Raw genomic sequence first — 21491 nt, forward strand, 5'->3', positions numbered from 1 at the left:
ACCGCTCACGTGATGACAGATTGCGTGCTGCTGCCCTGCGACCCGCCCGACAACTAAAGCCGCCGCGGCCCCGCAACCCGCAACGCCGTGCCGTCAGCTGACGGCATACAAGAAAGTGATTTTAAGAGAGCGATTGGCAGCACTGTCGTTGCGTGTGATGACGATGACGCGTTAGTACGCCGCCATTTCTTTACGATCTGTTCTTACGATCGCGTCGCTTCGTAATACTCTGTTGTGTTTTAGAGTATTCCATTCATCCTATTCTTATCCATTCTTGTCTTTCGTTGGAATCGAGAGAGGAAGAGGAAAGTATTTACATAATATATTGAAATATTTGTGAAGCGTCGTCATGGGTTGCGATGGTGGCACTATTCCTCGCAGAGACGAGCTTGTAAGGGTGAAAAGGAAACCGGAACAGGTAATTTGGAAAGTCTAATAATAATCTCGCTTAGAGAAGTTCGATTTTTTTCTATTGAAATTTCTGTCAGAATCTTGAATATTAAAGATTCGTTCGCGTCGCTTGCTCAACATGTTTCAATATACTCCTATCATAGCTTCTATTCACTCCAACGCGCGCGCGCGCGCGCGCGCGTTGGAGTGAATAGGATCAGAGAGAAATCTTTCTAAAAGGATCTATGGTAGGAGCATATCGGAACATGGGACACGAACAAACCTATTCTATAATGTGCTCTTTGTTTTCTGTTTCTTGTTTTTACCTTTTGCCTTTTTCTTCCTTTGCAACCGTTTTATCAACAATTGTATTTTTTGCTACGTATTTCTTGTTTCTTTCGAAGTTGTTAATTTTTATCTCGGGCGATATAAAACAAAAAAAACCGGATAAGAAGCAAAAAGATGAGATGTAAAAAATAACAAAAGACAAGAAACAGGAAACAAAAAGCATATTATAGAACAGGTTTAAGAATCATTGCTTTCAATAGGTTTGTTTTTTTTAATGTATTTAATATTTATCGAAACGACAAGAAAAGTTCTTGTTCAATAAAAAAAAACCTCATACAATATTACTCTCGGTTTTTTATTCTTTTATTCTGCAATCTCGAGCTGATTTTATTCTCTTCATAATCTCTTTAAATTATTTTCAATGTAAGTTACTTTAAAAGGAAATGTCTAATTATTTATTTTCTATATATTATTATTCATGTTACATATCTAAATGTATGTGTATATATCTATTAACAGAAAGACAAAGAAGCAGAATTAGCTTTTAAATGGAAGCACTGTACAATACGGCAATTACCACTGCAATCACCGATCGTGAGTTGTGGCTTAGGTCGCCTGTACAGTAAAGAAGCTGTATTGGAAGGTCTTTTGGATCGAAATACCCTTCCAGAATCTGCAGTACATATTAAGAACTTGAAGGATGTAAGGAATCTCAATTTAACACCAAATCCAGCATTTGATGGTGATAAAGCTGAGAAAGGAGACCGTTACAACGATGGAGGCAAAAGTCCATTTATTTGTCCAGTCATTGGTTTGGAAATGAATGGAAAATATAAATTCTGTTTCTTATGGTCATGCGGCTGTGTAATGAGTGAACGTGCCCTCAAAGAAGTAAAGAGTACAGTAAGTAAAAATATTCAATTATATAACGAAAATAAATAATAAATACTGAAAGTTTTACGACAAGAAAATATTAAATTGCACAATTTAATTTAATTATAGTCGAATGTTATATCTTAACTTTTTTAACTTATTATTTGTGCGATCTTTATATAACCGATTCTTACATGTCCTTTCTATTATTTACATTGTTAATTAAATTTCACAGTCGTGTCACAAATGTCAGCAACCATTTGAAGAGACGGACATAGTCATATTAAACGCAGAAGGAGACGACGTGGACCTCATGATGAAGCGAGCGGTGCTTAGAAAAACTAGTCAAAAGAAGTCAAAGAAGAAGAAATTAGAGGATGATGTCTCAACAGAAGAAAAGAAGACGGATGAAGTGTCGAAGAAAAAGATGAAAAAGGAGGATAAAACAATTCCTAAATTGAACAATAATCATAAGGAGGCCGATGATCCTGCTTATAAAAAAGCTAAAAGTGATTACAGCGTTGCGAAAGATCCCAAAGCGTCGGAAGTTTTCAAAAGCATTTTTACTACTCATAAATCTGCAACAAAACAAGACAGAGCGCACTGGGTTACTTATAATCCATTTTATAATTAATGTATATATAAAGCAGTTAATATGTTCTTAGAAAGAAAATGTAAAAAACGATTTACATTATAATTTTGTGATTTAGTTCGAATCAGTATTTGCGAATTCAATGAATCCGGACATTTTCTCAATTACGTTTTGAAAAATTTTTTATAACAAATATTTTTCATGACTTTACATATTTTCATTTACATAATGTTATTCTTCAAATGTTTTGTTCTTTAAAATGAAAAAAAAACTGTTCTATTATGCTAACGTTAAATAGATACATTAATATGAAATACATAACTATCAGTTAAGAAAGTTGCAGAGCGAATACTGATTAGAAGAGGGGGGGGGAGGGGATTAAAGCTTTAAAATATATATAATAAGCGAAGTACAATTTAATATTATTTGTTATCTCATTAGTTTAAGAAAGCCAATAAATAACGTTTTTTGTAATTATGTGTAATTTTTTTATATCAAAATAATTTACATAATCTACAAATTCACGTTGTATGTTTTAAAGGCACATAGTCTAATTTGTATACAAATTTCTTGGAATTATATTCTTGAAATATATATTCCAATTATTTAAAAAAATTATATTGACTATGTGTGTTTCAAATACAATACATAATTCTTGCAAAGTTATCAAATTACATTTGTATAGGTATCCTACGCACAACTAATGCTCGAATAGCTCCAAATATTCTCAGTATAGCACGTTTCCTGCGCGAATATCTGTTCAATCCCAAATAACTGCACAAATACACGACAACTGTCACTATAATAACTATCACTATTACGTAACTCCATTGGTGTACAATCACATATTCTTCTTGAATTTCTTTCGCGTCATAAGCCGTAATATCAGTGTCGAGATGTTGCAATGTAGAGATACCAGCACCACCAACTCGTCGCTTAAGCCAAAAAGTGTCCGTATCTTGCATTACTGAATTTGCTGCGCTCATAGTATTTCCTACAGAAACCATCTTCTGAGATCTGTAAAGTTCTCTGTGAAAAAAATTAAAAAAAAAATATTCAAGATATTCGCAAAAATCTAGAAATAATTAGTAATGATAGAATAAGTATAGTATAATCTGCTTGAATACTTGAACCTTTAGACTGCTGGGAAAGCCACTTTTGTAGCTCGAGTTTGAATTAAAATACTATACTAGTAGCGCTTCGTATTTAAAGTAGTAGTATTTTAATTCAAACTCGAGCTACAAAAGTGACTTTTCGTACTTAAAGTAGTAATATTTTAATTCAAACTCGAGCTACAAAAGTGGTTTTTGGTATACCCCCAAATTTCTCAAATTAATCTTAAAAAATATTTTTCGCAATAAATTTATTACAGTTTTTTAAGATTAATTTGGGAAATTTGAGGGGATTATTAATATTTCAGATTGATTGCGTTGAAAGTCCGACAACTATATCGGCACATAATTATCATTTCTGAAATTAATTCATTTATATGAATATATATATATTAGTTTAACATCTCAACACTCAGACCGTAGTAGCGTTTCGTATTTAAAGTAATGTTATTTAACATAAACGATCTTGATTCCAATCTTATTGTAAAATACTACTACTTTTATTAAATGTATTAAACATATATGTGTGTATGTATTAAAAAATAAAAATTATAAAATAAGAAAAAAGTAAAAAAAAAATAAAAAATTCAAAAACCAAAAAAACAATCAAAAAGGAGCTACAAACTTTCTACGTCCACGTCGTTAGCTCTGGGTAATGCTAAAGGAAAGTTCTGAGTCTATACGTTTATATTCATTGTTAATATTGCGTTTAAGACTCGAAATTTTATAAATCTATGCTTAGAATTGAAATCAGCGATTCCAAAAACACACCCTCAAAATACACTATTTTTAAAAAAATAAACATTTTTTTATATTTGATCATATGTTCTCGGTCGGAAAAGCCACTTTTGTGGCTCTGTACAAATCTCGAAATTTTGCGCTATGTGTATGTCATTTAGCAAAATTTTTGAGAAAAAAGAATCACTATTTAAAAAAAATTCCAGCTGTCTAAAGATTAAATAAGAGCGATCTATTTTTAGTTGTAGCCTCTAATTTTTTATTCTTTCAGCTACAATTATAAAGTAAGTGGAATACAATTTAAAAATATTTTCTTCTAGCATTTACTTTTCAGATATAGGAACAAGAAAAAAATTGAACAAATTTATAAAATGTATCTGGAATTGAAATAATATTTATATATGCATGTGAAATTACTTACATTGGCACAGATTCATTGACTGGTACAGGAACGGCATAGATAGGAGTGGTACATAACGGAAGAGATCTAAAACTACCTGCTGGTTCGTTAGTTATTAATACTTTACTATGACGACTAAAATGATTTTCCTTCATTCGATATGGTAATTCTCCAATCTCTATATTACTGGTCGTTTTAACAGTCTTGTGCTTTTTCTGATTTTCATCCATAAAAACAGTAGGTACGTACCCTGTTGTTGTATATTCTAAAATAGCGTCGAGCATCCAAAAACAGGCTAAATATGAATAATAATATTATTTCAATAAATAATATCCAATGAAATTGTACAATTCAGAGTGTTTCAAGAAATAGAAAATTTTTAATGATTTCTAAGGTAAAATATTTATCAGTATTTACAATATTTTGTTATTAATATTTTTTTTGTAATACATACATTTTTGTAAATGACTGTCATCAATACAATTTGAATCTCCATAAACAACGAGTCTACCGGACGTACTCGTCTGATCTTTGACATTTTTTTCACCATTTTGATCTGCTTGTATTTCATTATGAAATTTAACATTAAATGCCACTTCAACATCATTCTCATTCGTCACTTGTAAAAGTCCGAGTATTGGTACAAGTGTAGATATTCCTGATTTTTTTTCCAGAAGTTCTTGACCCTGATCATATAAATCTGCATACAAAACGATTCCATCCTTTGGAAATCTGAATAAATATAAAAAAATGTGCTGTATATAATCTAAACTAGTTTTTCTACGTACAAAATATTTTACCTGGTTAATGTAGTGCCAGACGCAAATATGACTGGTGCGTGCTGGCCAAGGGTGAATTGACCGTTTCGTACTTCGTCGCTAAATGCCACACCCCAATTAGGATAAAGTAGATCGTTTATCGCTGGAATATTGGCACCTCCGGTTTCAGGTATCCACCATCGATGAGTATTCTGATCGTAAAACTTAATTTCTCGCATGACTGCTACATTGTACCAGTCTGCAAATACAATTACTGATAGACCATTCTCTTCCACATCTCGTTTTAATTTTGTCACCTGCAATTGAAACCATTTCACGTCAGCATATAAATGAGCACATAGAAAGTACATAATCTTATAAAACACAAATGTATACTTCTTCAGGAAAAAATTCCTCCTCTGTATCTACAATAAGCAGAGTTCCATAATTTCTCGCATCAAAACAAGTAAATGGATGACCAAGCACTTCAAGATAATATCCGGTATTACGTAAATGTTGATACATGTCTTTAAAATTAGTATGTATATGATCTCCGTTCCAGTCGAGAGGGTTGTTTTTTACGCGTAAATCATCTCTAGGGAAATATCCGGGTGGATATCGCAAATTATGGTACTGATCCCACAAGATACGTTTACTGAAGAGATAATAAGAGATATAGATAATTTATTAAATATCCTTGCGAATATATTTTTCGGTACATCACGTTCAAAAATATTAATTTTACTCACTGTCTAGGAGGTGTAGGTATAATTTTTGCCTGCAATGGGAGCATTACAGTTGATTGCCGTGATTTACCTGCGCCATCGCTCTCAACCGTGAGTGAAATATAACCTGTATAGAAATGCAATCTGCTATTAATAAATATCAATTTACCATAAAAATGAAATTAATATTTAAACCTTGAGCAATGCCCTGCCAGTCGTGAGACGTTAAAGGGACTGTTATAGCGACTGCTAACCAGCCAGACCATGGCCACAAGACATCACTATATGTTATCGCCACATCAATATGTTCACCATTGCCGGTACCAGTATATGGATGCCAGGTAAGATTTACTATATTTCCAGCCACACCCAAACCATTTATTATAGTTACATTGACTATTGTTGGCATACCAGTATGATATATAGCTTGAGTACAGTACGGCCACATATACTGACATTCCGTCAAATCTATGTAGCTAGTTAACAAAAGCAAAAAACTGATTATTGCATTGTGTAATCAAAACTTTATCGATATTGCCTATTTATTTTATCTGATTATTTTATCATTTAATATACGCGATTATTATAGCATTATATGTGTATAAATAATATTTATAATTAGTGAATCAACAGAATTAATTAATTAAACAAATATCAATAGCAAATAAAAAACAAAAAAAATTACATTATCGTATAGTAATGTTTTCTCATTATTTATAAAGAAAAACTTACCTTGGATGAAGTGTAACGATAGGAATATATGACTGTAAAAAATGAAATGCCCGCAAAAGATCTAATTTTCCTGCACCTTGTTCAAACATACTAATTCCAGGTAAGCGACGGGCTGAATTTATTAACGCTTGTTTCATACTTGCCGGTGTTACCTTAAAAATATTTATTATTATTTATTATATATAAACACAAAATGCAATAGAAATTAGTTTTTTACAATATTCACTCTCTGCACAATATTCAATGATATTTGTATTGATGCATAAGTATAAAAAATCGTAATTACCTTTTCTTTATTAGTTTTAGATCCATTTATTTCTATAAATGCACTAGCTAATAACGCAACTGCACCAGCAACAACAGGACTAGCAACAGAGGTACCAGAAAGACTTCTACATCCGCTCTGTAAAGCAGATACTCTTACTCCTGATCCATATGTGACTAGGTCAGGTTTGATTCTACCATATCCATAAGGCAATTCCCAAGTAGTCATACCGCGCGAAGAAAACCTTGCTATTTGATCATCCCAATTGATACCTCCTACACCAATTACATCCATTTGATCGGCAGGATTACTTAAAGTGCTGTGCAAATAAAATGTGATATACAAATTAATCATACTCATAGTTTTTCTAAATACATAAGAAATCGAAAAAACATAACTCAAACTTAAATACAAAATAACTGAAATCTAAATCTTGATGAAACTGATTACTTTGAAGATAGAGAAGCGATTTCAGATTTTGATTTTATATATATATATATATATATATATATATATATATATATGAAATTTTAAATAAATTCTAACAAAATTATTTTATATACCCATATAAAGGTCCGTCATTGCCAATTGCCGATACCATAATAATACCATTAGCTGTAACCTCCCATACTTTATCGACAAATGGTTGATCCATAAAATCTGGACTACCAATGCTCAGATTTAACACTGTTATCTTGCGAAGTATAGCATGATTGAATGCATCCAAGAACCACGAGGTATAAGACACCTATTATGTTTCAGATACAAATTCTTTTAAGTCAAATTTAAGTGTAAAATTACAAATAGGAAAGAAGCATGAAGGACAGAGGTACCTGATCGTTTGTAAAAACACGGAAAATATAAAGATCTGCGTCTGGAGCAAAACCAAAACAGTCTTTTGAGGATGACGCAATAACACCAGCTACAAATGTCCCGTGGCCTAGGCCATCCTCCCTAGTGTTCTCATTCGTCCAATTTATTCTTTCTTTGATATTTTTGAAATGTGGATGACTAGCAGCAAGTCCAGTGTCAAATATCGCTACTTTTATATCTTTTCCAGTAATGCCCATTTTCCATAATACATCAGCTTCGAGCATATAAGTAATTTGCTTCGGTATAGCTCTTAATAACTTTCGAGATGTATGTCGATTTGTCGATTGTCCAGACTGAACATTCTGAAATTAAGTTTTTCCTTAACAACATTAGATATATGATTTAATATAAAAAATTTAGACGCACATAGTTATCTTATTTTTATACATTTCAAAATTTGCAAACTTACATTGATTCTTCTTTCGAAGTTTCCATATTCTAAGACATCAGAATCATTTGATGTTGTATTGATAAATTTTAAAGTTCTATGTATAAGTCTCTGCGATGACACAGTCTTTATAAGTGGATGATTATTTAAAGCTCTGAGTCCTTTGTATTTATCTGTTTCTTGTAAACATACAATATCAAAATCACTAGGATATATGGATACTGCATTGTTATGCGGTATGATTTTCCAGTTCTTAATATTAGACGAATTTAACACGGCTCTTATATAATTCTCTCGTGCATGTGCTTTATAATAACCATTAAATTTGATTATATACTCATTTTCGACTATACTAGAAGAGAAGGTAACTTGAACTTCTTCATCATGAGCATCATGACAGGAGTTTGAAGAGACAGATGTTTCATGCAGTGAAAATTTTGTATTACAATCACTATTGTCATGTTCTTCAGAGCTGTTTAAGTTAAAGTGATTATTGCTTGACCCATGAGAAATGCAGAGCAAAAGTAACAAGGAGATGTATAGCAAACATGTGTGCAGCTTCATACTATTAATTCTGCCTGAGAACTATGCTTCATACTTAGCCAAAGTTATAGCAGATATTAAGATTTCGTGAAAATATTTATAAATGATAACATGAGCACCTTATCCTTTTATAATATAGGTCATTCAATCAGCATTCTTTCAATATTCACTTTCAATATTCATCATTTCAGTAATCATAAAGAGTTAATGATTTATAATTGATTCGTGATGAAGCTTGAAATCAACTCTTTAGATCAATTAACGATAGTTCAAGTAATCCGAAATTATCCTGAAATCAGCCATGAACGAGTGCTCGATCTTTTTAATAACATTCTTCACGTTTTAACCTCAAAAGCTTCTGCGGGAAAATATTTTAAATCATTTTAAATGATTTTTCAAAGCGCATTTTAATTGCGAACTATTTTACGTCGTTACGAGAATGAATAATATCGCATTGACATAAATAATTTACAGTTCGAACACAGTTTGTTAATAAACTAAATGTGTACATAACTGTATGAGTGTATGAATGAATAATAACACAACATGTGCAAAAAAAAATACGAGAGAGAGAGAGAGAGAAAGAGAGAGAGAGGGGGAGAGGGGGAGAGAGAGAGAGAGAGAGAGAGAGAGAGAGAAGAGAGATAGAAAAAAAGGAAGAAATTATGAAAATCTTTGTTTATAATTTTGTAGATATAACAAAAGCCAATATTTTATCTCATTTTATTTAGAATACTATTTTATTCGTAAAATAACTATACATACTGTATTTCAAGCACCATATTAATTTAATACATACTAGATTCAATTAATTTTCTCTAATATATTTTTAATTTATAAATTGTAGTTATCCTTTTTTTTTATAAAAAAAATTAATATTACATTAAAAAATATCATTTACAATATCTATATTTAAAAATTAAAAAATTTACAATATCTCATTTACAATATCTATATTTAAAAATATAGCCAAATTAACGTTGGTAACATTGATTTTGTCAGATGTAAGTTGACACTGCTACTGTTTTGACACACATAACACATGACACATGTCATAAACATGACATTTCAGGTCTGTTCGCGTTGCTTGCACTTTTTGCACTAAAAAATATTTTTTACGCCAATGCCTGTATCGCCTCGCAGATTGGTAGCTGCTTTCACTACTTGATGGAAGGTCTTTTCTTCCTGAAGAGAAAAGAAAAAAGATGAACTAATGCAAAATTCAGCCAAAAAGTGCCAAAAAGAATAAGCCTCTAGTTCAGGTTCAAATTGGACACAGTAAGCAACAAGCAGCGGAAATCAGCAACCAATCAGCAAGGCGATATTTTTTACGCCATTGTGAATATCACCTCATTGATTGGCTGCTCCGCTGCTGACGCTTTTAATCTGAACTGGGCATAAGTTTCTCTCTTATCTTGTTATTATTAACGCTTTGGCGGCAAAAGCCGCAATTGTCTAGGCAGTAAAGCCGCAGTCGCAATTGGTCGCAGTTTGTCAATTGCGTCGAATATTTAGAAATATGTGAAATTTGTGTAACATTTTGTATTATTTTTTTGTTAAGTGTTATTATTATAAAGTGAATATTTATGGAATATTTGCTTGCTTATACATTGTTTGTGTAATTATTTAAATGGTGAAAGTGAATTGGTGAAGGTTTATACGGAGAAGTCTTGCCGATGTGATTAAACATTAATTACTTGAAAAATTAATTTTTATTGTTAATAACAATGGATTTCTCAGCTACGCAAGTTTATGAGGATGAAGATAATTTATTTACTGACTCACATGCATTAACGGAGGAAGAATCAGTACAGGTTAAGTATAGTCAAATATGTTTTTTAATAGTAAAATGTAAAGTTGAAGAGAGAGAAAGACAGGAGAAAGGGGGGAGGGGAGAAAGAGAGAGAGAGATTATACTTGATTGTATTTTATTATAATGAATTTATAATATTATATTCGTTATCTTAAATCTTAAATCTTTTTTATGTCTTAATATTTGATATTTTCTAATATTTTATTTTATAAATAATACTTAATGCATAACGATTTAATAAAAGTTATATATTTTATTAAAAAATTTAGGTTGGAACGTTAAGCATTAATTCCACTGACTACCAGATTAAAACAGGAATTACAAAAATTGGTAGACTTGATATCTGCAACATTGTTATTCGAAATGAGGTAAGTTTCAGCATATTTTTTATTATTTTTATAAGAAATTAGTTGAGGATAATTTTTATAAATTAGTTTTTTTTATAACTTGAAAAATATTCCTTCAATTTTATAAGAACTTGCTACAAATTGATGTATAATATTATATCCAAATAAAGCTTGAATATAATTTGAATAAAATGTTCAGTTTTTTCCTTGATATTATTATATCCTTGATATTATAAACCTCTATTGGTTTTGATTATGATAGATTGAATCACCTTTTTTTTATTTTTTTTGTACATAGTAAAATAGTAATGAACAAGCATTTTTGATACCAAATACTAACAAAAGTTTGTAATATTTTTTCAGACTGTGTCAAAACTACATGCAGAAATTGAAGCTAGCGGTCGAGGATCAACCTGGATTTGTGATCTAAAATCTCTCAACAAAACAAAGCTTAATAATGTAATCACTATATATCTTAATTGTTAATAACTATATCGATGAAACTTTGAATTATTTCATCATTTTAATATGCGAGCTATGTCATATAATCTCACATTGCATATGTAGACATATAACTAATTGATAGAGAAAGAATTATTTTTAATAAACTACATATGTGACACATGCGTATACACATATAAATATCTTAATGATTTATTTAAAATGACGCGACAGAAACATTGTGATATTTTTTTAAACTGAATTAATAGAATTTTTTCTTATTTTTATAGTTAATACTACGACCCAATCGTTCGTATGAACTTAAGGATGGAAGTGTTATTGAATTCGGAGGAGTACGTGCAACTTATCATATAAACTGTCCAGCTAATGACGAAGTAATACCAGAAACACCTGCACCATCGCGACAGAAAACTGCGAATATAATAATTCCTAATACGCCAGATTCATCACTCGTAAGTGCTTTACTCGCGATTAGCATATATAATATATAATTTGTTACGGGCATGTACAGGATTGGCCATATTCGACGAAAAGATGTTTTTTTTTTCAATCATGGGAAACGTCGTTACTCGATCTAACATCTCTTTCCCATGATTGAAAAAAAAAACATCTTTCCGTCGAATATGGCCAACCCTGTATATTTATTATTAATTAGCATTTATTAGCATTATTAGCATTTATTACTATAATATTTATTTCCTATTGATTGTATAATATTGGTGTTAATTGAACTAAAATTAGGAATATATTCATTTGCAGAATAATTCATCCAGTGTGGACAACGATGGATCTATTATTTTTGGAACTCAGAAAGATGATGAGACTCGCAATGTCTTTCGACGACCGCGAGTTCCGCAACAAAGTCCATCTCCAAGTATTAATAAAAAGAATACTTCCAAAAATGAGAGCAATGACTCGCTAAGTATTGCATTGCACACGTCTGATATTATTGTTAGCGAGAATCAAGTTAGTATATATGAAGCAGAGACGCAAAAGTTTGATGAAGGATGTAAAACGACATTAAATTCCATTTATGATATGGAAACACAAGGTGATCTTATTGATATATCCAAGCATGTTAAAACGAATGCTAAAAATGGCAAGCAGCTGCCAAAACTAAATATTTGCGATAAAACAGCTGGTAAATCTGTAACAGATATCCACGATATAGAAATTCAGAATTGTCTAGACAATATTAATGAAATGGAAAAGGATAATATTAGTATTCGAAATGTAACGGCGAAGAAGTTTACGACGGATATTCATACTATGGAAACACAAGCTGATACTGACAACATTGATGAAGATAGCAGCGATGCTCAGAATTCTGAGCATGAAATCGATAAGGGTAACAGTCAAGAGAAAAATTTAGCTAAAATCGGGCGCAGTATTCACGATTTAGAGACACAAAAGTTTGATGATAACTATATTGCGAAAAATATATCTGATTTGGAAACTCAACTTGAAAATAGCATTGCAAGAGGCGAGCAGAATAAAAACATATCCGATATGGAAACTCAATTCGAAACAGATGGTATGGCAAATGAGATTAGTAATGATCGAGCAAATAAGGAAAAAGATAGAAACGATATAGCAAGTACTACTAAGGACGGGATAAATCACGAGGATATTATAAAGTCACCGAGATCCAGATCCAGAAATCATAAGTATTTGAATTTATCTTCACCAAGAGTTGAAGGTAAACTTCCTTCATCGTTAAACCAGAGTGCTTATTTGCTTGAGTCATCAGGTTTATTAGAGATCTTTAGCGAGGGTATTGATGAGCAAGAAGTGCAAGCATCTAATGCGTCTACTCCGAAATCACTTGCAAAAGTGTCATTGAAAAAGAATAGTAACGTCGAACATGTGCAAAACATGATAAATGATGAAGAAAACGATGAAGATATTTTCGAAGCTCCTACTCAATGCGTTAGTCACAAATTTGAAGCTTTAATGTCGGATGATTCTGAAACTGATGAGAAAGATGCAGTAATAATGTCCAAAGATTCCAAAAAGAAGTGTGGAAAGCCTCGCTCAGAACAAACTAACGATGTTTCGGAAACAGACATCCAAGAAAACATTGCAGAACTTGCTGAAAAGGAGCGTAAATTAAGAACTTTAAATAAACCATCTGATGAAGTTATAAATGATAGAAATGACCCTGGCACGAGCATCGAATCTGAAGATTTGTTTGATGTACAAACGCAATTGAACAATCCTGTAACTAATAATACATCGAATTCGTCAATTGATCAATCACAAAACTCTAATAAAATTAATGAAGCTAAATTTAGTGATATGCCAACACAAATTATAAACAACAATGATAATCAAAGAAGTACATCTGTGCCAGATATTGATGATGTAGCGCCTACTCAAGTCATTTTATCACGTGAAACTTCTCCGAGTAATTCAATAGACTTGACCCCGAAAAATAATCGAAGTAATGCAAACAAGCGAATTATTAATACAGAATCAGTTGATTATCGCACAACAGAAAATCTTGATTGTGAAGATATAGATTATGAGCTAGCGCCTACACAAGTAATCGGTGAAATTGAAAATAAAGGAAAGGGAATTTCCACTCGTGAAAAAGGCTCCTCTCAAGTAAATTTAAATGACACTCTCGAAGAAAAACTCAATGAAATGTTTGATGATGTAAATAACGATATGAATAGCATTCACGAGTCACCGCATATGTCGACGCAATATTTGGAAAAGATTTTGGAATCATCTCAAAGTGATGACTCTATTAATAAAGCCAACGATGATGACGGAGATACATGTAACGTGCCACAAAAACAAATAGAAAAGAAACAGCATGCATCCCGTGATCAACGTTCACATAATTTACTGGATAGTGAAGTAAATACAAATAATGTAAATAAGGCAGAGACTGAATCTCAAAATTCAGATATTTATTTTTCTACTATTACTACAAAACGAAAGCGAAATATTTTAAAAGATACACAAGAGTTCCCAGACTCTGTGAAGGATATAACTCCTGATCAAGACACTGATTTTTCCCGGACATCTAAAGCAAGTAATGAAAAAGCCATGGATGATAATGTAGAATCTAACAAGAGAAAAAAAAGAATCGCCAAGACAAAACACAAATCTGATTCAATAACGAAAACATTAAACGATAATGACAAAAATAAAATCATCTCAAGAAAGAATAACAAAAGAAGTCTTCGAAGTTCAAAATTGATGAAATATGATGATGAACCCGCGTCGAAAACGAGGAAACAAGTCTTAGAAAGTGATCAAACCAAATTGAAAGTCGATGCTGCAGAAGAGAAAACATCAATTTGCATACCTTGCCCATCAGAAAATGATGGACAACGTGCGCAAATATTGGATACATCGTATGAGAGTGACGATGACATTCTAACACGCTTACCAGCTGTTAGAATATCAGGAACACTTTCAAATCCAGCGAGTCCTTCTGCATCGTCGACGTCAACTGTGTGTAGCACAAAATCTAAACGAAATACCGCAAGAAGTAAAAGAAAAGAAAGTACATCCTTGAAAGGAAAATCATTACGTAAACAGGATATTGAAAACTCTGGCAAACACAATAAGTCATCCATTGATAGTCAGTCAAATCTTGTTCATGACAATCTAATGACTGACAAAATAGCAGGTCTAGTGGACATTTCTGATGAATCTGATGATTCCAGCGAATCCACGTATAAACGATTCCAACAAATTGCAGATAGAATATTAAGTAATAAACATAATTATCCGAAACGTCAGAAGAAAAGAAACAAGGAAAGTTCACGCGTTTCACCAAATATGTCAGAAGATCCAAAGCAGAATACGGATGACGAATCGAAAAATTCGTGGATCAGTACAAGAATAACACGACAGTCCAGTAAACAAAATGACAAGAGTCCACATGATCTTCAAAAAGAAACTTTAAAAAGTATAGAAGCAACCAACTATGAAACAACCAGATCCACAGAGTCAGAAACAAAATCTATTATCGGTAAAAGAAAGACACCTCTAAATGTGGTAGAAAAAAACAAAGATGTGATAGAACAAACTACCTCGAAAAAACGTAAAACTGTCGCTGAGGAATGTCCAGTTTCTATACGCAGTCGCAGAAATGCCGTGAAAACAATCGATAGGCAATCCCCGAATATCCTTGAACATGTTGCTAAAATAAGATCACATGAAAGTATCTCTGAAAATATAAAGTCTTCCGAAGATAATAAAGCAATATCTAAAATTACGTTGGAAGAAACTCAAGAGATCTCTTTAAATATGAGAACAGATGGAAATGTTTATCCTGAGAGATCCAATGTTAAACGAATCAAGCAGACAATTTATGATAATCAAGTCATGACCCATGTCAATGATGTAACTGCAAGTGAAAATAGTAAGAAAAATAAGCCAACCAAAAAAACAGAAATACAGACGAATCAACAACTCAGCAAAGTTCCGAAAATTATACTTAGTCCCTTAAAGAGCCTTAAGAACCTCTCAGATGATGGATCGCAAGAAATTGAAAGCATTATGGCAAAAGCTCCGAGTAATACACGGAATAAGAATTTATCAATCAGAGAAGGTAGTAAGACAAAAATATTTAAAAGAGAATTGAGAACTAGAAGCAAGAAACAACAAAATTCAGATACTGAAACAGATTCTGTTTTAACTGAGAGTAGTTTATCATCTGAGATAGAAGACTCTGATAATACGCAACTTGACAATGTTGTACCAAAAACACGTAAAAGATCTGCTAAAAGTTCCATCTCTTCGCTGTCACAAGTCTCAATAAAAAGAAAGGAAGAAATATTTAAGAAACCTTCTCGTATTAAAAATTTTACAAGTTCACTTATTGATACTTCCACAGAAAACATAACTGGTGAAAGTAGCCAAAGCGGTACTGAAAGTGACACTTCTAGATCTTCACGATCGAGAACAGCAAGAAAGAAGATGGAGTCGAATCAAAATACTCGTAGATTAACTGACGAGAGCGCTTCAAGTCTAAATACAAGCACGGAAACTACATCTCTTATTTTGACGCCTTCTAGAACGCGCAGGAGTATGTCGATTCTAAATAATTCCATATCATCCGCAATGAAACATAAAGTTTTATTTACGGGTATAACGGGTGTAATGGAAAATTATAGTGAGATTGTTAAAACATTAGGTGAGTATAAATTTAAATAAATTATATTTAAATGAATGGATTTCTTCGCAATAGTATTAACAGCTATTTTATTATTTGTTGACAATTTTTATTTTACAGGTGGAAGTAAAGTGGAAGATCCGGCACAGTGCACCGTTTTAGTTACTGACAAAGTTCGTCGAACATACAAATTTTTATGCGCGTTGGCAAAAAGTGTACCCATAGTGGCGATCGATTGGTTAACAGAAAGTAAAACTAAGAAAGAGTTTATAGATTGGGAAAAGCATATATTAAAAGATCCCGAAGCCGAAACCAGATATGATTTCAAATTGAGGGAGAGTCTTGATAAAGCTAGGGAGAAAAAAATGCTAGATGGTTATATCGTTGTATTGACGCCGAACGTCGGGCCACCGCCTATAAAAGAATTAAAAGGTAATATAGAAATATTTTTATATCAATTTATATAAAATATTTATATTTTAATATTCTAGTATACAAATATTCGTATTTGTATTCTTATAGATATAGTATCGTCTTGTGGAGGAAAAACTCTATTACGTCCACCGACTAAATGGCCCGAAAGAGCGATGATTTTATCTCGTAAAGAAGATTTGCCAAACGCAAAAAAGTTTCTTGCTAAAGCACCGAAAACTGTTACGGTACAAGATATAGAATTTATCCTGACTGGTATCTTAAGACAAGAAACAGATTTCGTCAAATATAAGTTGACACATTAGTACTCAAGATCAATATTCATAATCGATTCTTGTATTTAAGACTACTTAGGTACAGTCTTAAGATGTAATAAACCAATCACAGAGTTGCATTTTAAGACATTACCTAAATCTTGAAATAAAAACTGACTGTGAATATCGGATTTAGTATGCATATTTTGGTTACTAATTAAAGAAACTAACTCTACTGTTACATATTGTCATATCTTTAGTAAATAAAAATTAGATGCAATATTTTAGAACTTATATTATAATATTTATGAAACTTTTAAATAAGTATGCTATTTATTAATATAAGTTCTGATTCTAAACTATCGATCTTGATCTTGATTTCACAAAATCTTGATTTCGTAAAATTTTCGATATCTCAAAGCATCACAAAGAATTAAATTTTAAAACAAAAATTTTAGCAGATTTGAATTACCCATACTTATAGAAATAGTACAACTGATTCCACATAAAAGACTGTGAATATTTTAATTTTTTTTTTAAATGGCATATTTTACTTATACATAACGCTATATTTATAGTTTTATTGATTATATATCGATTATCTCTATTCTCTTTTATCTTCCTTTATTTTAAGCATTTTTAGAAATTATTATAGCATACGCTGTTTTATTGAGAAGATTTATTTATAATTCACTATTCAATATTATTTTATATAATAAAATACAAGAGTTTGTTAGATTTAATGTTAAAATACACTTGTATCTTCTTTAATTTTATAATATTTTAATAAAACACTACATGGATAATACACTTATTTCAGTCAGCGTGAATTGTATTTGATTAATTTTTTCTAATGAAAAATTTCTAATATTTATTAGAAATGCTTCATTAAGAAAATATGAAAAAATATGAAAAAGAATTTATTATTAATAATTCCATTAATAATAAATTCCTTCTCATTCTCTGTATCTAAATATAAATATACATATACTCATATTTTATAATTTTAAAATAATTTGTTATGTATAATAGTTTAATAAATATTTTATTATACATAATTCAGAAAATGGGAACATTAAACATTAATTCTACTGATTATCACATTAAAATAGGGATTAAGATTTGATATTCTTGGTAATGCGAATTTATAAGCTATGCAATAAGTTTTAGGCATTACATTTTTTATTTGCACAAGAAATTAATTGATAATTATTTCTATAATGTTTGAAATAAAGAGAAACTTAATATAAATTATAGTAGTATAAAATAAATTTATGTATGTATAAAACTAAACATTATCTTTGAACAAAGCTTTAATTTAGAAAATACGTTTATTTTTTATTTCATTGTTATTTAAAATTCATCTTTATCGATTCTTGAGTGCTTCAATATATTTTCCTTAAAATTAATCGAATTCCAAAATTCTTTTTCTCCAAAGTTAGAATTGCTGTCCATGTTAATCTTATCAGGACCAGCTATATGCAAATAATGGAGTTCTTTTTTTGAAGGATCTAATCTGGGCCATTCCACATTAGCTATCTTTGGAATTCTGACAAACATTGGAAGAATTAGTATTGTATGAATTTATGTTCAATACCATATGCAATATGTATAAGTATTTCTTTCTTACCCGTCTGTGGCAAACAATATCCAAAAGTCGATTAAATGCTTTTGCATATCGCGATCTTTTTGTGTTGTAAGTGGATCTACCCAGGAAGTATTTAACACATAGACTACGTCGTCGCCATGTGAGACGCCTGATAAAACGAATAAATAATTTTTTTTTAATTAAACATTTTTTTAAATAGAAGTATGTGTATCTCTATTGTAAATTTTCTTGAACATTAATATTTCATAGGCTTACCATAATTCACGCTGTAAGCATTGCTTAAGCTTTGCGCACCTCTGTAAGTAAAGTAATGATACCAAACTGGATTCTTATTTACTTTGGCCTGCATTCGTGCAGCTTTCTCGCTATCTACGATGAAGAAGCGATCACCTGACATTTGTATCAGTTCTTTCGTACTTTGTCGATTGATTGGTTTTGTACCAAAATAATGTTTCTTAACAAGCCGAGTAATCTCGATATGCTTCTCCCTCGGGATAGTATAATTAAAATCAAGATAATCTGGCCCAAGAATATCCCAATTATCATTCAACTGCTTCAGATTTTGATCATCAGCAATAAACTCTGCAATAAGTTATATATTTATCGTAAATATCTATGTGTTATTATGCGCATTATTTTACCAGCCACAGGATAAAGGCCTTCTTCACTCGTTACTCCTGTAACCCAAGGTATATCTTGGATGTCTCCGTTATTGATAATCTCAATGGGCGTTCTATCAATGAAAAGTGCTTCACCGCTAAATTTCTCAGCTACCGGCCCGAAAGGAGTGAAGGGATTAGAAAAGAATGGCTAAAATCATAAGATTGATCATAACTTTCTTTTCTTTATCCGAGGATTGCATTTGTTTTTTTTATCAAGGCAATAAAAGAAAGAAGAATTTTACCATAAATTCACTTGTAGTTTGTACAATTGCATGAGCTGGACGATATCTCAAGCAACGTATCATATCTCTGGAGCTAATTGTAGGACATCCCATTAAAGCGCTCAATTTCTTGGCCTTCTCTTTAGAGTTCTCAGTTTGCGTCCAACAATCAAATGCTGTACCGCTGAACGATATACCATCTAGATTATATAAAATTATGACGTAGCAGTTTAATATAATATAGATAAAACGATTTTTTATCTTTATATTAATTTTTACATTATCTTATAAAGTTACTTTGGAAGAGTCCAGCGCTCATTTGCGATAAGTAATGATAATGTACGCTTGCACCACCTGCATTCAAACCGACCAATGTCACTTTTTTAGGGTCGCCACCAAACCATTCGATATTTTGTGATACCCAACGAAGTGCCATATTTTGGTCTTTTAGACCCATGTTACCAGGAACTATTTCATCTTCTGTACTGAGAAAACCTAATATTAAAAAAAAATGATTTTCAATTTAGAATTAAATTAGGAAACGCACAATAATATATAAGTTTGCACATTTGTTTTAAAATTGGCCAAATTGAACAAATAAACTTTAACATTTTAAAAGTAATAAATATTATTTTTACTAATATGCTAATAATTTTAATATCAGTACGTAATGTTGATATTAAATACCCATAGGTCCCAATCGATAGTTAATAGTGACAAGCATAACATCATGATCCATTAGATATTTGGGTCCATACAATATACCGCTACCACATTGGAATGCTCCGCCATGGATCCAAAATATTACCGGTATTGGGATTTTATTTCCTTCTTTTTCTCGTACCGGCACGTAAACATTTAAATACAAACAATCTTCGGCACCTACAACTTTCTCCGGAGGATGTTCTGGTACTTGATCATATTGAATACATACAGCACTTAATTTTGTAGCTGATAGTTCACCAATCCATGCTGGTATTGGCCGAGGGGGCTGCGCAAGAAAAATAAGAAGAAATTCTTAACTTAAAACATTTTTTGTCAATATTTTTAAGTGAGAAAATTTTTATGGAAATTTAGTTTCTAAACAAAGGAAAGTAATTAACAAGGTATTTGTAATAAATTATTGTCAATTGCAAGAATTCATTTTCATCTTATCATATTAGAAGTACATATCATTTCGAAAAATGTATACTAAAAGAAGAGTTTGGTTACATTAATTGGAATTCTGGATTGAATTGAAAATAAATAAATCAAAATTTTCTAATCGAATCTATTATAATTGTAGTTGAAATAACTAGAATTTTGATTAATATAATCAAAATTTTCTGATTCGTTTATTTTCAATTCAATCAGAAATTTTTCTTAGTGTAACTTTAAAGATATTTATGATTAATTCGATTATGTACTTTAAATCGTAATTTCCCAACAGGTGGCAAAGCGTAAGGAATTCCTTCATAAGCTTCGTATTTTCTCCCATCTTGCGAGGTTTTGTAGTAACCTTTCAGTCCTCCCAAAGGTGTTCTAACTCTTGGAGTAGACTCATCTGTATTCGCATAAATAATGCAGTCAAAGGCAAGTAGAATCAGTAGTAACTTCAACAACATAATAGTTCTCATATAGCCTGTTGCACCTTGTTAAGATTACCGCGAACTGGCATTCTTTAATACCAGTTGCTTCTTATATCCTTGAATAAAGACGCATATACGCATTTGGTATCTGCATATACGCATATGCATAAATTAAATAATCATTAGAAGACATTTATCAAACTTAATAACATTTAATACATTTAATAACTCTATAACATATACTTGTGCATGTAATTATCTCATATTATGTTACATATTTATTTTAGTTAGATTAATCAATAATTATTG

At 31.2% G+C, this 21491-nt stretch overlaps 4 protein-coding genes across 6 annotated transcripts; 2 read left to right on the forward strand and 2 right to left on the reverse strand.

Moving 5' to 3' along the window:
• Positions 1 to 28: 28 nt before the first annotated feature.
• LOC105153827 (replication termination factor 2) lies at positions 29 to 2617 on the forward strand. 2 transcript variants are annotated; one of them, XM_087411764.1, is made up of 4 exons: positions 29 to 170; positions 244 to 418; positions 1198 to 1581; positions 1787 to 2617. In XM_087411764.1, exons 2-4 carry the CDS (start codon positions 350 to 352, stop codon positions 2183 to 2185), a joined length of 852 nt encoding a protein of 283 aa, XP_087267890.1. In that variant the 5' UTR covers positions 29 to 170; positions 244 to 349; the 3' UTR covers positions 2186 to 2617. The 2 variants fall into 2 exon arrangements, with proteins under 2 accessions (XP_087267890.1, XP_011067214.1); XM_011068912.2 differs by having other exon boundaries at positions 58 to 418.
• S1P (membrane-bound transcription factor site-1 protease) lies at positions 2542 to 9264 on the reverse strand. Its single transcript, XM_011068911.2, has 12 exons — positions 8156 to 9264; positions 7707 to 8048; positions 7437 to 7621; positions 6895 to 7192; positions 6609 to 6760; positions 6072 to 6352; positions 5901 to 6003; positions 5548 to 5806; positions 5194 to 5468; positions 4848 to 5125; positions 4415 to 4688; positions 2542 to 3172 (listed from the first exon to the last, which is right to left on the reverse strand). Exons 1-12 carry the CDS (start codon positions 8696 to 8698, stop codon positions 2815 to 2817), a joined length of 3348 nt encoding a protein of 1115 aa, XP_011067213.1. The 5' UTR covers positions 8699 to 9264; the 3' UTR covers positions 2542 to 2814.
• An 834-nt stretch (positions 9265 to 10098) lies between these two features.
• On the forward strand, positions 10099 to 17934 carry mu2 (mutator 2). The gene is made up of 7 exons (XM_011068913.2): positions 10099 to 10491; positions 10760 to 10858; positions 11201 to 11296; positions 11569 to 11751; positions 12059 to 16457; positions 16557 to 16868; positions 16959 to 17934. The coding sequence occupies exons 1-7, from the start codon at positions 10405 to 10407 to the stop codon at positions 17171 to 17173; spliced, it is 5391 nt and encodes a 1796-aa protein (XP_011067215.1). The 5' UTR covers positions 10099 to 10404; the 3' UTR covers positions 17174 to 17934.
• LOC105153829 (venom carboxylesterase-6) lies at positions 16778 to 21289 on the reverse strand. Of its 2 annotated transcripts, none has more exons than XM_087411763.1 (8): positions 21021 to 21289; positions 20302 to 20605; positions 19912 to 20109; positions 19636 to 19814; positions 19373 to 19541; positions 18987 to 19313; positions 18753 to 18879; positions 16778 to 16850 (listed from the first exon to the last, which is right to left on the reverse strand). In XM_087411763.1, the coding sequence occupies exons 1-8, from the start codon at positions 21228 to 21230 to the stop codon at positions 16805 to 16807; spliced, it is 1560 nt and encodes a 519-aa protein (XP_087267889.1). In that variant the 5' UTR covers positions 21231 to 21289; the 3' UTR covers positions 16778 to 16804. The 2 variants fall into 2 exon arrangements, with proteins under 2 accessions (XP_087267889.1, XP_011067217.2); XM_011068915.2 differs by lacking the exon at positions 16778 to 16850 and adding an exon at positions 18287 to 18671.
• Positions 21290 to 21491: the final 202 nt, after the last annotated feature.

The sequence above is a fragment of the Acromyrmex echinatior genome, chromosome 12 (assembly GCF_024713525.1).
Source record: "Acromyrmex echinatior isolate Ae372 chromosome 12, ASM2471352v2, whole genome shotgun sequence".
Classification (NCBI taxonomy): Eukaryota; Metazoa; Arthropoda; class Insecta; order Hymenoptera; family Formicidae; genus Acromyrmex; species Acromyrmex echinatior.

What these genes read in the sequence shown, in the direction of transcription:
- LOC105153827 (XM_087411764.1), top strand. Translation starts at nt 350, where the DNA reads ATGGGTTGCGATGGTGGCACTATTCCTCGCAGAGACGAGCTTGTAAGG. An exon ending in TGAAAAGGAAACCGGAACAG is followed by an intron (nt 419 to 1,197) that starts GTAATTTGGAAA and finishes ATCTATTAACAG; the next exon opens with AAAGACAAAGAAGCAGAATT. An exon ending in TCAAAGAAGTAAAGAGTACA is followed by an intron (nt 1,582 to 1,786) that starts GTAAGTAAAAAT and finishes TAAATTTCACAG; the next exon opens with TCGTGTCACAAATGTCAGCA.
- S1P (XM_011068911.2), bottom strand. Translation starts at nt 8,698, where the DNA reads ATGAAGCTGCACACATGTTTGCTATACATCTCCTTGTTACTTTTGCTC. An exon ending in AATGACGGACCTTTATATGG is followed by an intron (nt 7,193 to 7,436) that starts GTATATAAAATA and finishes TTATTTGCACAG; the next exon opens with CACTTTAAGTAATCCTGCCG. An exon ending in TGACAGTCATTTACAAAAAT is followed by an intron (nt 4,689 to 4,847) that starts GTATGTATTACA and finishes ATTCATATTTAG; the next exon opens with CCTGTTTTTGGATGCTCGAC.
- mu2 (XM_011068913.2), top strand. Translation starts at nt 10,405, where the DNA reads ATGGATTTCTCAGCTACGCAAGTTTATGAGGATGAAGATAATTTATTT. An exon ending in ACAAAACAAAGCTTAATAAT is followed by an intron (nt 11,297 to 11,568) that starts GTAATCACTATA and finishes TTATTTTTATAG; the next exon opens with TTAATACTACGACCCAATCG. An exon ending in GCCTATAAAAGAATTAAAAG is followed by an intron (nt 16,869 to 16,958) that starts GTAATATAGAAA and finishes GTATTCTTATAG; the next exon opens with ATATAGTATCGTCTTGTGGA.
- LOC105153829 (XM_011068915.2), bottom strand. Translation starts at nt 21,230, where the DNA reads ATGAGAACTATTATGTTGTTGAAGTTACTACTGATTCTACTTGCCTTT. An exon ending in CTATCGATTGGGACCTATGG is followed by an intron (nt 20,110 to 20,301) that starts GTATTTAATATC and finishes TTTTAATATTAG; the next exon opens with GTTTTCTCAGTACAGAAGAT. An exon ending in AGGCCTTTATCCTGTGGCTG is followed by an intron (nt 19,314 to 19,372) that starts GTAAAATAATGC and finishes AACTTATTGCAG; the next exon opens with AGTTTATTGCTGATGATCAA.